At 41.6% G+C, this 15,179-nt stretch overlaps 3 protein-coding genes across 4 annotated transcripts in view; 1 reads left to right on the top strand and 2 right to left on the bottom strand.

Moving 5' to 3' along the window:
* ELP1 (elongator acetyltransferase complex subunit 1) overlaps positions 1-1,956 on the bottom strand; it is a 56,124-nt gene extending 54,168 nt beyond the window's left edge. Inside the window, exon 1 of the mRNA XM_014782052.2 lies at positions 1,725-1,956. The gene's annotated coding sequence lies outside the window, so the exon portion shown is untranslated. The remainder of the gene's footprint in view (positions 1-1,724) is intronic.
* Positions 1,957-2,243: 287 nt separating this feature from the next.
* On the top strand, positions 2,244-8,798 carry ABITRAM (actin binding transcription modulator). The gene is made up of 6 exons (XM_004423726.3): positions 2,244-2,381; positions 3,489-3,540; positions 4,561-4,690; positions 6,998-7,074; positions 7,155-7,224; positions 7,319-8,798. Exons 1-6 carry the CDS (start codon positions 2,303-2,305, stop codon positions 7,454-7,456), a joined length of 546 nt encoding a protein of 181 aa, XP_004423783.1. The 5' UTR covers positions 2,244-2,302; the 3' UTR covers positions 7,457-8,798.
* Positions 8,799-9,664: 866 nt separating this feature from the next.
* CTNNAL1 (catenin alpha like 1) overlaps positions 9,665-15,179 on the bottom strand; it is a 60,782-nt gene continuing 55,267 nt past the window's right edge. For both annotated transcript variants that reach the window (XM_087419342.1, XM_004423305.2), the window contains 5 exons: positions 14,901-14,949; positions 11,711-11,767; positions 11,459-11,572; positions 10,707-10,790; positions 9,665-10,568 (listed from right to left, as the gene is read on the bottom strand). In XM_087419342.1, the coding sequence (XP_087275468.1) occupies positions 10,503-10,568; positions 10,707-10,790; positions 11,459-11,572; positions 11,711-11,767; positions 14,901-14,949 (370 nt within the window). In that variant the 3' untranslated portion in view covers positions 9,665-10,502. The remainder of the gene's footprint in view (positions 10,569-10,706; positions 10,791-11,458; positions 11,573-11,710; positions 11,768-14,900; positions 14,950-15,179) is intronic.

Raw genomic sequence — 15,179 nt, 5'->3', positions numbered from 1 at the left:
CTGGAGGGTAAAGGCAGAAGGACTTGAGAAGGACTCACTTTTTCCTGTTAGCTTGTTGTTCCCCATAGATACCAGCACTAACCAAGCAGGCCCCAGTAATAAGGGGCTTCTCCTCTGAATTCTGGAGGTATCAACACCAGAAGTCCAAGTCCCAGCTTTACAGTGCCTCTCCTCCAAGGTTAGGTCGTGATAACCCCAACGTCTTCCCTCGTTCTGAACCCTAGCCCTAGCTAAGTGTTGTAGCTACTTCCGACAGTTTACCTTTTATGTTACTTCACTGCTCCCTTTCGCTTTTTGTTCCTCCATTAGCTAGCTAGCTAATCAATTCTTCATATTAAATTCTGTTGAAATACTGTGTGGTTTCTACTTTCCTGACTGACAAACAACCTGTGCTCTCAAATCACTGAGCTTTCAAAATCACCTGCCAAGGTGAGCTCATCAGTCATCTCCACCTCTCCAACTCTCCTAGCCTCAAAACGAACTTCTCTAAATTTTCACACCCATCATCCTTATTCTCTTATCTTCTCAGAAGTGTCCCCACTCCTTTATCAAGGCTAGGAAAGGAGTATCCTTCAAACTCCCCCAGGACCTCGGTTTATTAGTACCCTTTCTTTTACACCTGCACTCTCCAACTCCCCTGCCCTCAATGATTCAACTTTTCTCAGCCCTTAAATGTGCTCAAGATCTCGCCACACCATAGATCAATCCTGGACTCTCTCCAAAATTTCTAACTCCTCCTCCATTTTCTTCCCTGTTCCCTCCAACCACTCACCTCTAGGCTACTTATCATACCCATTACCACAAGTACCAGGCAGATCACTAATACACTGATTAGATCTAAACGTCTAGCCCTGACCCTCCCCCAAATGAACACTAAACCCACATTTTCAACTCCTGATGTAATCCCAGGGATGTCTCACAAGGACGTCAAATGCAACCTGGAAAAGGAAGAACTTACTATTCTCCCACCAAACAAGTTTCCCTTATTTGGGGAGATGGCATTTCTACTCTCCCTGTCCCCCAAGCTGAAAATTGTATTTGCCTCCCTTTGGCTCACACTTTCATATTCAACTATTCATTGGTTACTGCTGTGGTTGTCAACATACAGTTTGAATCCTTTACACAGTAGCTAATCCTACCATCCGGTTTGTGACCTACATAAAACAACGACTGAGCACTTGCTAAGTGCTAGGATCTGAAAACAAGAGACGACTCTCACAGTCATTGCTTCCACGGAGGTCGCAGTTTCAGGAAGGAGAGGGCCACATAACATACATTACATGGAGAAGCACAGGGGACAATATCTCCACGAAAAAGTCGCAGACGCGAGTAGGGACCCGCAGCTCAGCATCCGAACCCCTCTCTAACAACCGACGCCTTCTAGTGTGCATTAATTGGTTCGCTTTAATTGGCGCATAATTGGTTCAGCGGTCTGGTCCACTCCTGCACGGAATCCAGAGGCTGAGCAGGTTGCAGCAGCGGGAGCAGCATGTCCCCCACCTGCCGCGCCCCGCAGAGCCCCCGGGAGGCCGCGGGTGGAGGAGGTGGCAAGTTCGCAGAAAGAGAACTTGAGGCTCGAGGGCAGAGATGGTCACGCCACACTCCACTCCCGGGCCCGCAGCAGGCAGGTTGGGCGCGGAGGGGTCCCCTTCATCAGGACACCCCCTGGCCGGCGGGGCCCTGTTCCGCGCCTCCCACCCTGCGTGGGTCCCTCGAACGCTCACCTGCACCGCGCGCTGAGGACCCTCAAACAGCGGTGCCTCCGCCGGGTCGCTTCCCGGGCCACGCAGCCGCCTCCTGGAGCCCGCGCGGGGTGCGCACGCGCCTCTCCGTCCGCGGCTCGAAGGCTTTCGCAGCCCGCACTGGGCCACCGGGCCGCTGGGCCGCTCGACACCCGCGGCTAGTGGCTGAAGCCGGGCTGAGGGGCGGCCGGCGCGAAAACGACGCGCTAGAGAGGTAGGCCGGACACGCGCCGCGCCGCGCGGGAGTGACGTCACGAGGCGGAGGGGGCGTGGCCGGCCTTCTCGGTAGCCCCCACAAGGTAGAGGTGAAGAGCAGCGCTGGCCACCGCCCACTGTCCCTCCGCCCTCCTCCTCAGCCTATTGTATTTGATTCCCGCTTTGACGTAGACCTCAAAGCACAGTGCAGTAATTGGCGCTGGTGGGCGGAGCCTGCGGGGCCAGGAGAGCAGCGCGCGTGCGCACGCCGCGGGCCGCGCGCCGGAAGGACACCCTCTTCCCAGGCCTGCAGAGAGGAAGCGCTGGGGACCCGGAGGGCGGGGGTACCGGCGACCGAGGTCGCCATGACTACCGAGCCGGTGGCCGCGGAGCCCGCGGTGCCGTCGCTCGTGGATCGTTACTTCACTCGCTGGTACAAAGCAGGTAAGTGAATAATGATGCCGATCTCCCCTAGGCCACGTTGGCGTCATGTTCTGGGGACTATGGTGACAGTTGTAAACGACGCGCGCTCTCCCCGGCGCTTCATCCCCACGTCAGAAGGAACCGGACCACTCTGTTGCCTTCTAGGCCCAGGGAATGGCATTTGCAAAGGCCTGGAGGCCTGCAATACCGCAGGGTGCTCCCTGGGGCTGGCGAAGGCAGTGCGAATTCAAGGGTGGGTTCTTGCGGGAGGGTGGTGGTCTAAGGCCAGACCCCGAGGTAATCAGGGGCTGGATTGCAACCTCTTTTGAGTGCCTAAAGGGATTTGAGGGGCTCAATCCTGTAGGAAATGACGGTACATAAAATGATTTATATGATCAGTTGGAAACTAAGGTAGAGGCAGTAGGGATGGAGAGAAGAGTGTGGGTTAGAATAGAGACCTTAGAAAGCAGAATCTAACAGCTTTACCTAAAGAGAAGCCACCGGTATTATACAGTTGCCACTTAGAAGTATCCTGTGGTACTGCTTTGTGTACCAAGTGAATATCAGTGATGGGAGCATCGTTGGGGACCCTCCTCTAACCCCTACTTGTCCCTTTCATTCAAGGATAATAGGTGTACTGTTTTTTTTTAACTGTAACATACGTTTTATTAGCCAGTTTTGGGTGACAAACTGTCCCAGTTGACCCAGGACTGAATGGTTTCCCGGAATCCGAGACATTCAGCACTAACATCAGGACAGCCCTAGACAAACCAGGATGTCACTCTCAAATTGACCAACAAAACATATCCTACTATATTATATAAAGAATGCCTTGCAATCAATCTCATTTTGCTAATAGAAATGAGTGTACTCATTTTAACGAGGATAAAGCAAGGTGGAACAGAGTTTATTATCATTTTAACACTGAATGAATGATTCCATCTGGACCAGGTCCCTTTAAACACTTTATAGGAAGCCTTTAGGTGTTATCTTTTTGAGTAATGAAGGGATACCTGTGATGAGTATGTGTCTAATCTTCATAATTAACTATCTCTGAACCAAAGAAAGTACCACACAGTGGTAGTAAATATTGACTCAACAACCAACAGATATTTATTCTTCTTCTAGATGTCAAAGGAAAACCCTGTGAGGACCACTGTATACTACAGCACTCAAACCGGTAAGTAAATGGGAAATTTTAGATTATCAAAAAAATTTTTTTTCTGATATCGTACGCTGGTATGGTCTTAGCTTGAACAAATGTTCATTAAATGATTATCTTCCACTGTGTTAAAATGGTATTACTATAGGAGTTTGGTTGACAAGAATGAGGCTTTCAGTGCCTGTTCACTCTAAACTTGATCACCCAAACATCCAAATAAAGGACTACACCCCTCAGTCAGCTTGTTGTTAGTGCCCTTGAGTCAATTCCCAATTCCGACTCCTAGTGACCCTGTGTACAGCAGAGGTGAACCCTGCCCTGTCTTTTTATGCCATCCTCTCACCTTCCAGTGCTATATCAGACAATGCTGCATGGCTATTCATAGGGTTTTCATGGCCAGTTTTTTCAGAAGTGGGTGGCCAGGTCCTTCTTCTTTTCTGTCTGTCTTCGTCTGGCATCTCTGCTGAAACCTGTCCACCAAGGGGGACCCTGCTGGTATTTGAAATACCGGTGGCATAGCTTTCAGCATCACAGCAACTCACAGCCACTGCCACAGTATGACAGCCAATAGGCAGGTGGTGTGGTTTCCTGACCTGGAAACGAAACTGGGCCGTGGCGGTAAAAGCACCGAATCTTAACCACTAGACCACCAGGGCTGGCTCTCAGTCAGCCACTACCTGAAATAACTGGCCTCTGCCTACCCCCTGAATTACCAGAGCCCATAGAGAGGGCTAGGTAGAGGCATAGGTATCCTGTACATACAGGCATGCCTTACTTCTCTCTCTCCTACCTCAGTGCTACCTAAAGACCTCTGGTATCCTTCCCTTTTCTGGGAAGGATATTCAATCCCATTTTCTCCTTTTTATTATTGCATTCCCTTCTACAGTGAAACTCCAATAGTAGCCAGATGAAAATGGGGGAAATGATAATTTGACTAAACAAATGTCAGTTCAGATACTCTTGTGCCAGTAGGAATACTGTTTTAGGAAGAAGAATTATACCAAGCAGTAATACAGGATCAATTTTTGCTCCTTGTAGAATATGTGTCATCACATTGGCAGAATCTCATCCAGTTCTTCAAAGTGGAAAAACAATTAAAAGCATTTCCTATCAAATCAGTACCAACTGTAGCAGACTTCAGAACAAGGTCTCTGGGAAATTTAAGCGGGTATGTTCCTATAATTCTCTACTTAAATCCTCTATATCACAGTAATGATAGATCCAGTCAGTCTTAGAATCTGGTAGTGTATGCTCAGCATACTTCCTGGCAGTTTGAGGTGCTGCTTTTAAGAATACTTTAACCCTAAAGAAAGTCTCATACCAAAAAAATGAGGTATTTCAGGAGGTATAGTATCTCTTATATTAAGTTCTGTACCACCATCCCTGTCATCCCCAGGATGGAGGATGGGGAAGGCAGTCCTTTGAAAAAACAACTCTAATACCAATATAATGAGATATTTTATCCCTTATAGTTTTATTAAACCAATATTTTGAGTTCTATAAAATTTAAGTGACCAACTCTTCTTTACCATATATTTTTCACAAATTAAAAAGAAAAACATATCCTGAGTTAGTGAAAAAAAATCAATCTGAGAAAATAATACAGTATTTGCTCCTTACCATTTTCCATTCCTTAATTGTTGCCAATTTAATGCACATCTAGCCGCACCCTCTATCTCCATACAGTGCTCAGTTGTACAAAATGTTATCTCTACCCTCTACAATTCTAGGCAAGATAGACACATTAAAAGAGGGTATCCCACCAAGAATAATTCAGTACCATACTAAAATATCCTGACATACCGACTGGATAGGAAAGTTTCAGTGGGTGATTTAGGTCCTTCATTTACTGAGTTCATACTAAGCGTTTCTGCTAATTACCCTCACTGATCTAAGAGACCCTTGTTTATATTCCCCTTTGTAGACCTGAAATCCCCTAATAACATGCCTTATAATTATTGATTTTTCCTTGCTCAGGAAAAAAATGGACTTAGAAAAGCATGAAACTTTCTTAAAAGATAAAGTCTACAAACTACAGGTATAACAGTTAGTGCTTGTGAAGTTCCTGTGATAAATCTTGTCCAAAATAGTAACATTATTGTTACTACTGAAGAACAGAGAGGGACCTGCATGTGGAACCCACCACAGATAAATTTTGATTGGATCTCAGCACTGCCAATCATTTATTCTCCCAAGGAGGTGATAAAAAATGGGGTCAAATCACTTCTGCTCTCTTGACACAGACCCAGTGGTAGACAAACCCTCTGGGACGAATCCCTGGCCCCTCCTCCCAAAAGTGGGGTGTCATTAATATTTTGAAACGAAGAACCCACAAACAGAGGAGTGAAACCGATGTGGTAACATCTGAGTGTGGTCTAATAATCTTTTGTTGTTGTTGTTGTTGAGGAAGATTGGCCCTGAGCTAACATCTGTTGCCAATCTTCCTCTTTTTTTCTCCCCAAAGACCCCAGTACATAGTTGTATATCCTAGTCATAGGTCCTTCTAGTTCCTCTATGTGGGATGCCACCTCAGCATGGCTTGATGAGCGGTGAGTAGGTCCGCGCCCAGGATCCAAACCAGCAAACCCCGGGCCGCCAAAACGGAACGTGCGAACTTAACCACTGTGCCCACCAGGCCGGCCCCTCTAATAATCTTTTGAATGATAAAGAGGTCATAAAGAATAACATCTTGACCTCAAAGGCCAATGTTCACTACAGGAAAAAGTCCTGGAAAAAAGAGAACAACACATGAGATATGCCTGCATCAGTTTCCTCTGAGCCTCTTTGTAGATATTTGTCAGAACCTCCCCAGGTACATCCACATAGTAGAGTACATGAAACAATAACCATGCCATAGTGTTCAAACAGATTTATGTCAAAATGTAGTATTCACTTCTAGGATATCGGATAATGGGTAAATTACTCTCATTTGCTACTTAAAACTTTTCTGTTTTCCAAATTTTCCTCAAAGTCTTAATTAGAAAAATATCCCTTCTTTAAAAAGTCTTCCTGATTGACCCTAATAAAGAAGTTCCTTTGTCTATTAAGTTCTAATATAAAATAAAGTAGGAAGCTTAATGAAACTAACTTTGTACAATATTGCTGTCACTCTGTCATGTTGAATTTTATATTATTGCCTATTGATGGATTTTCCTACACTTTTGAAATCTTTACACTTGGCTATATGTAGCTTTCTCATTTACAGTTGATAAAATACATTCTTACTCTATAACTAAACTATCTGTTATCACACGTGTCTTAGTCTGCTTTTTTCGCTAGAGCCTAGGATGGTACCTGGCACATAGGAGCACTTGTTATAGGAATGTTTGAATAAATTAATGGTTTTTCTATACTTAATTCATTTTTATTTAAAACACCAGTTCCAGGAATATATCCTGTTATAACACTGAGGGCTGCCTCTCAAAGGAAAGTGAAAATGTACATCAATTAATTACTTCTTCCCTTTTATTATCAGGGGGCACAATTTCTAACAGAACTTGCACCGCTATGTAAGATTTACTGCTCAGATGGAGAAGAATACACCATATCTAGGTGAGTTACTTTTTAACCACAATTTAGAAGAAGCAAAGGAGGTAATATGTTTTCTTCAAAAAAATTCTTTTTTTTAATAGCTGTGTTAGAGGACGATTGATGGAAGTGAATGAAAACATTCTCCATAAACCATCTCTTCTTCAAGAGAAGGTAAAAGAGAGGGAAAAACTATGATTCCATCCATGTTCTTTTTATCTGATTTTTTAATCATTTGACAGTATTGAATATTCTGTTTCCTTTTTAGCCATCCACCGAAGGCTACATTGCAGTTGTGTTGCCCAAATTTGAAGAAAGTAAAAGCATAACAGAAGGGTTACTCACACAAAAGCAGTATGAAGAATTCGTGGTGAAACGCATTAATGCCACAGCAACTACATCATGAGGATTGAGATGGAATAAAAAGCAACATGGGATTCTTATCCTTTCTTGGCCTAAAGGATCAGTGCACTAACGAACCAGCATATGTGAAGCATACACATACACCCAGCGATCCGCAGGGAGGCCTGATCTTAAAATTTAAACTAATTTTCCTTTTGTCTTGCGTAACAAGCCTTGGTTCCCATTTTGTCTTCAATCTCATGGATCTGCCCTGCTCATATACCCACTCTGTTGTTCTCTTGCTTCTCTCTTGCTAACAACTGGCAAGCAAGGGATGTTTTTCTGATTAAAAACAAAAAACAAAGCACTCTGAGGAAAATTTGGAAAAGACAGAAAAGTTTTAAGTAGCAAAGTAAAAATTATTTACCCATCATCCTGCAACCTGGAAGTAAATACTACATTTTGACATACTTCTGTTTGAATGTTATGGGATGGTTATTGTTTTTGCCTCAATTTTTCATCAGTCTGAACTTTGAAAAAAACCTAATTGGCCTTTCTTACCCAATCTGCTTCAGTGTGACATACCAAAAAGTCTAGTCCCATCCCTTCTGCCCCAACTCCTCTCCTTTTAGGTTGCAGGGGAGAGGCAGACTGTAGAGTGTACCTTCTCTACTTCTTATGGGCTGGGATGGCCTTCTTCTCTGAAACAATGTAGAACTGTTAACATTGTGGCTTCTTAAATGAGGGACACATGAAAAGACTTTGGAAAATACAAAGGGCTCACTCATAAGTAGAAGATAAAAACAACAACAAACAATCACATAGAGACAGAGATTGGACTGGTGGTTACCAGAGGGGAAAAGGGAGGGAGGAGGGCAAAAGGGATGATTAGGCACATGTGTGTGGTGGTGGATTATAATTAGTCTTGGGGTGGTGAACATGATGTAATCTATACGGAAATCAAAATATAATGATGTACACCTGAAATTTACATAATGTTATAAACCAATGTTACCACAATAAAAGAAAAAAAGAAAAATACAAAGGGCTTTTGTAACACGTGGAAGTATTATAATGCAGTGTTAAGCTGATTATTGCCAATATGTACATTGTAGTCTCTCAGTCTCATGCTCTAGTCACAGGGTAACCAGCAAAGAAGTTACTGTAATTCATAGACAGATGCCTTTGAATGGAACAAACGCTTTCACATCATTTAAACTAAAAAAAAAAAAAAATCCTATGAATTTTTACGGGTTAAGATTGTATACTTCCTTACATTGAATTTTAAATAAAATGACTTTTAAAATTGTTATTCCTCCTTAAGGGCTGCAACACATACATATATTTAAATATCTCTGTTTTTAAATAAAGCAATTATTTAATACAGAAGAAATGACTTGATGTGTAAATTCCTTTGGTTCTCTATCATCTTATGCTGCTGAAGTCATAAGTTATCCCTTCCCCACCCCGACTTGCACTTAAACAAAAGAATATTCTTATTTCAGGTATGTAAAAGTATTTTGTAAATAAAATCTTAACTCACAAGAAAAACTTATTGTAACTTGAGTGCCAGCGTGACTGTCCTCTAAATATACGCACCAGACATGATATAGGTAGTAACTACAAACATCTACACTGACAGTGCTATGAATGGAAAATGTAAGCACAAACCAGCAGATCCCCATTTCAAGTAGCACAAACAATGATACCAAAGATGTCATAAAATATATCTATTTTACATATAACGTTACCTCACATTCTCCCATTATTTCTACTGTAATTTAAAAGAATATTTTGGTTTCAGGGAATAAAAATCATGCTTGATAATTTTTATAGAAGCAGTATTTTATAAAGGTCATCAACCAAGCTGAGTGCATCCCATTTTCTCCCCGAGGCCTATAGTAAGTTCAAGTTTCCTTCAATAAAATATTAACTAGCTAATTGGTAGTACTGTGGTTCTTCAGGGTCTTGTGAATACTGATTGTGATGGCTAAGCCAGATAATGATCATCAGACAAGCTTCTAAAATTACTGCCATTTGGCAACTGACATGTCCTGTTAAATTTCAAAATGACTTTCAAAGCACTGGGGTACAAGCACTACCAAGAGTTCAGAACGAAGTTTACCACACTATGTCATAAGGATGGAACCTATGAACCAGATCCTTCAATAAAAACCCCATCTCAAAACAAAAACAAAAGCTTTAAACCCTGAAATTAAAAAGACTAAAGAAAGATGTTTGTTTTATAATGAACATTCCAAAGGCACATATATACAATGTATGATTATTTGAATTTATTTTAAACAGCTTCTTAGTTCCATCATTATCTTCCATCCCATCAGTCACTACTGAGAAAGAGAGTTCAAAAAATAATTTTTAAACCAGTAAGATAGGCTTAGAATTCCAGCTAATATTCGGGGCAGACAGGCTGGCTATGCTAGAATGAGAACTAAAAGCCATCACCGAGTGAGGTCCAGGATTCCATGGAGTGAGCTCCATGACCTTGCTTTTGGGAAGGGGAGAGGGACACGCCTCCCAACAGACAGCCTGTGCTATGTGAAACGCTTGTTAGAGAACAAACGCGTGCTACCAACATGGATGATCTGTGACAGAGGGGACAGCAAAGAGGCCTGGTCACAATTGGTGGACAGAGGGACTGAAGAAGAGTCCATGGGTTTCAGGAAAACCCTGCATTCACCCAGGCTACTGTATATTTTCTGCTGAAAATCAGTGTTCTAGGTGATAAGCTTAAACAGAAAAAGAAAACAGGAAGTTAAGATAAAATATGCCAAAGGTGAGCACATATTCAAAACAGCTTCTTTGGATTAAACTGTCATTAAGACAGTTGGAATATTTGGTTTGACTTTTAAAGAACATTAGCGGCAACGTCCCATTTTAAAATCACACTGCAATTAGGAATCTAGCAACTACCGTGGCATGCATTAGTTGTCAGAAAGCATCACAATCAGTTTCATGATCAGAAAATAAAGCAAGATTTCAGTATTGTTTTCTTTATAAAATTGTTGAATTTCTCAAAATATAAAGTATCATTTGCTTTCTAAAAATGTCAGCTTTGCCACATGTTCCAGAGATCCGACCCCAAGAGCTTCTCAAGTTTTACCATCCACGGAGTCTTTATTTGTAACAGAGACCCATCTGTTGTTTTCCATCTGAAGCTGGAAAGAGTTAAGACAGTTAGTTTCTGCTTTACTCTCAAAATAAAAATTGCAAAATTAAATAGTAACTGTTTTCTTCTGCCTTTTCCTTTGAACCAGTTTTTAAAATGTAAGTTAAAGATAGAAAAACTATCTCACCTTCTTCAGCAGTTTATAGCAAAGTGAGAGAAGTTGGACCAAGATAGCCATCATGGATCTTGTCTTTGTAATACACTTATCAACCTATAGTGACAGAAAGCAAGCCAATCAAATTCCTTTACAAAGGGTACTTTAAAAGACTATCATCTATTTAGTTTTAAAATGACAAAATTTCTCCATTATGGAAACCTAAGGGATCTTGAAAGGTATATAGATTAGGGCACATGAGCTGACTTGAGGCCCCGGAACACAGGTGCAGGGATTGCTGCCCAGGTCTCATGTCTATTTCACGGAAACCCAGGAAGAATGGATGGAAAATCAACCTGTGCTACTTTGGGCTATTTAGGGGCTTCTCAAAGCAATCCAAACAGTGGAGTGAACCCCCTACTTTGCATACCTTGTTGGCATTAGCTCAAATTCCCTAAAACAAAAAACAGGAGCCCATACTCGGTGGAGTTTGTGCCCCAGTTAGACGTGTGATGACGTCAGGATTCAGGTAGCTGCTTAGTGCTGCGGAACTAATCATGTCCAGAAAGCTAATTTATTTGGTGAACCTACTGCTCCCTGGGGTCAGTTATAACTGCAGATAATAAATGATTCCTACAGTCACGGAATGAAAAACGGAAATAAATTGCCCTTGGGTGGGTATCAACACTTTATTTGAAGAAAAAGGGCCGGGAAGCTAACCTGATAAAGAAAGAAGTGTGCAAGTTTCTCAAGTGTCTACCTGAATAACCCACCCTTCCCTTTACCTTTAGAAACACTTGATTCTGCAAAGGTGTCTTAGTTATTGTCTGGAGCTGGTGGCATAGAGGAATTAGCTTGTTTATTTCCAGGAGAAGCATAAGCTTGTCATCATCTTTCAGCTGAAATGTAATTCAGGAAGTTATAACAATTCCAACAAAACTCCATCTTTTAAACCTTAAATACCTTTATACCTTAATAATATAGCCCCACAGTGGGACTTCCTGACCTCACCACCAGCAGAGGTAGACCTCTGTTACCTGTTTTGAGAAAGTTTGTACACTTGAAGCAAGCTTTAAGCCCTCTTCAGCAAAAACCTGGTGGAAAGGAAAAACATCACTATGTTAGATATATGTCTTATGAAGAGTTGGTAAGAAATACACTCATGACTAATTTTCATATAGAATTTTAAAACTGAAACCTAAACGTAAAAGGTCTGCCATGGAACTCCTAAAGTTGTTCTTGTACCCAGGAAAACACAAGAGTTTAACTGTATTCAGAAGGAGATTTCCCAGACCTGATGCAGGATCAATCCCTGGAGAGGCTCCTCTACACCTGGACACCTCCAATTACTCTGGAGGATCACACGGACCTATGATACTTAACCATACAAATTATGTCTGGGTTTCTGGAAGGATCCAGAGCTCATCTCATAATAGCCCCAATTATAGAAGGGTGATGAATCTTAGAGCAGGAGGTCAAAAAGGTTAGAACTTTCCTGCTTCCAGCTAAGCAAGAAAAAAATTTGTCACCCATACACATTCCTTAATCAGCCATTTGAGAGAACCAATTCAGATCCGTTTTTGACTATTCACCATGCATTGTACAATTTAGTAAGGAGAACAGCATGATGGGAAAGAACAGTGAAAAATAAGGTTGGACAGATAAGATAGGAATATTCAGGATGATTATTTTAAAACGGTACATAGAAGAGAAGGATGGGCATGGATGTTAACTCTGGGCCAGTCTTCCTCAGCAAAAAAAAAGAGGAAGATTGGCAGATGTTAGCTCAGGGCCGATCTTCCTCACAAAAAACAAAATTGTTCAGCCTTTGGGCCGGCCCCGTGGCTTGGCGGTTAAGTGCGCGCGCTCCGCTGCTGGCGGCCTGGGTTCGGATCCCGGGCACGCACCGACGCACCGCTTCTCCGGCCATGCTGAGGCCGCGTCCCACATACAGCAACTAGAAGGATGTGCAACTATGACGTACAACAATCTACTGGGGCTTTGGGGGGAAAAAAATAAATAAATAAAATCTTTAAAACGGTACATAGAATATTTTAGAGTGAGAGATACCAAGGGAATAAAGGGATGAAGACTAAACTTTAGGTGGCAGCAGTATAAATGACGAGAATGGAGCAAATCTGGGAGTGATTTGTAAAGAAAAATAACAGATCTTGGTAAAAAATTAGATAAAGAATAAGAAGAAGGCAGTAACTTCAGGGTTAACTTTAATTCTCTATCCAACAGCCTTAACACCTGACTATCATTGGATAAACTATCTCAAAGTCAATTAGTGCTTTGCATTCTTCCTTATCCTTTAAAAAGAAAACCAATGAGTTTTACACCTAGATTCTAACCAAACGGAATGACTCACTTACCCATATATGTTCCTCATCATTCCACATTACCACTTTCTGTTTTATACATCTTCTCTTCCCTTCTAGCCTGCCAACCCCTTGGGGGCAAGATCCATGTCTCTCTCACAGAGTATCATGGTTTTAAAACCACCCTAAAGCTGATAACTCCCAAATCTCTCTCTCCATTCCTGAACTATCTTGACACCAGTCTTTTATATCCTACTTGAGCAAAACAAAATGCTTGATTTCCACCCTCTAAATCTGGTGTTCTCCCTCAGTGTTCCCTATCTCAGTAAATGGCACTACCATTTACCCTATTGGTCAAGCCAAAAACCTTTTAAAACATAAGTCAGATCATGTCATTGGTCCTCAAAATCCTCAATGGGTTTTCCATCCTACTTGAAAAAGAGTTCTTCCCATGGTTACAGAGATGTCATTTCTTACCACTTTCCTTCTGACTCACTTCACTCCATGCACACTTGCCTCCTTATTGTCCTTCAGACACCTCCAGCCTGCCCCTGTACCTCAGGGCCTTTGCACTTGTTCTGTTTGCCTGGAATGTTCTACCCCTAGATGCCCAACTCTCTCACTTTATTAATATCTCTACTCAAATGTTACCTCCATAGAGAGATCTTTTCTGACCACCCGTCCATCACCTCTCTCTTCTTATCCTACATGATTTTATCTCTAAATATTTATATATGGGCATTATATACTTAACTTTTTACTGTCTGTCTCTCCCACTAGAATGTAAGCTCCAGGGTGGCAGGGGCTTTGTTTTGCTCACTTTCCTCCACAGAGCTCTTATCCCCAGGGTCTGACACACAGTACAAGCTCCATGAATATTTGATGAAAATCTTATGTTCATCAGGGTTAGGAGACAATTCAGCAGACATCGGTCTAATCACAAGAAAAGAAGGTGATAGTGGATCTTTTGTAGTGAAATACCCCCTATAGAATGGCTATGAGCCAAACTGAACAGAATTTTTTCCAACTGTTTTAAGGGAAATAGTTCACTTATAGTCAACTTTTCAAAAAAATCCAAAAGAAATATTTTCTATAATTCTTCTGACTCTGTTGACAATCACCCTCTCAAGCTGAAATACCTTTCCTGAAGAGGCTCAGGTGGAAGCACATGGGAAAGGCAAAGGAAACTATATAAAGGTGATAAAGTGATAGAACATGCAAGAATGCCCTTGGTTCTAGAAAAGCAAACAGACTAACATGAGAGTCAGGGAAAATAAGAAAGTAAACTTGCAACCCACTGGCCAATCTAAAGCCTCTCACTACGGGAGAAGAATTAGAGACGGGCCACATGGAGTTCCATTAGACACAAGGGCACAAGGGTGGGTGTTAGTGTATATGTCTCTCCCTGCGTGCCCTAAATCATCAGGAATACGGAAGGAAAGAAGGAAAAGAACATGTACCAAGTACCCTCTAATGGTCTCAAGCCTATGACAGATGCTTTCCTATGTGTTATTCTCATTTAATCAATATCATTCATCCAATTCAGTAACGAAGAGGCCAAAAGCCTTTCTAGCATTCAGGAAAATATAAGGGATATGCATCTGCTGACAGGATATTTTCACCTACTTGGGAAAACCTAAACCTTATTATTGCATCTATTGTCAACAAAGCCCACTCTGCTTTAACCCCATAAATATTTGACTTTTTCCAACAAGATAACCAAAAAATTCCACAAAATGCTACAGCAAGCCCTCTACTTTTCCACCTTTCTACCACTCTCTATAGTACACATGTGTGCACAGAGGTAAACACACAAACATTATACAGTGATTCATTGAGAAAACTAGTTATTTCATACTTTTAGCCCAGAATTAAAGTATAAGCATAAAATGAAAATAAAACATACCTCTAGTTGATGAATTAAATCCTGGGAAGTTTTCAGTGGCCCCTCTCCTCTGAAATAAGATAAATTATTAAGGAGGTAAAAAAAGTTATTGCCTGGAAATTGGTTTCATAATATTAAAGTTTTAGAGCACTTTGTATATTAGCAGATCCCACATTTTGAAGAATAATATTGAATAGACTATTAATATTGTGACTTTATTCTGAAAGCAACTTTAATATTTAATTATTACTTCTTAGGGCACTTTTTAAAATTTCAAGCAAACATTATATACGCTAATTT

This window comes from Ceratotherium simum, chromosome 29 (genome assembly GCF_057802395.1).
Source record: "Ceratotherium simum simum isolate JZ-2026a chromosome 29, ASM5780239v1, whole genome shotgun sequence".
NCBI classification, from domain to species: domain Eukaryota; kingdom Metazoa; phylum Chordata; class Mammalia; order Perissodactyla; family Rhinocerotidae; genus Ceratotherium; species Ceratotherium simum.
The sequence above is the reverse complement of the archived record's forward strand: the minus strand, read 5'-3'. Positions and strand labels throughout refer to the sequence as shown.

Bases quoted from the DNA above. Each gene is read 5' to 3' on its own strand.
- ABITRAM (XM_004423726.3), top strand. From the start codon at position 2,303: ATGACTACCGAGCCGGTGGCCGCGGAGCCCGCGGTGCCGTCGCTCGTG. The intron at 3,541-4,560 runs GTAAGTAAATGG...TGCTCCTTGTAG, and splicing joins ATACTACAGCACTCAAACCG to AATATGTGTCATCACATTGG. The intron at 4,691-6,997 runs GTATGTTCCTAT...TTTTATTATCAG, and splicing joins TCTCTGGGAAATTTAAGCGG to GGGGCACAATTTCTAACAGA.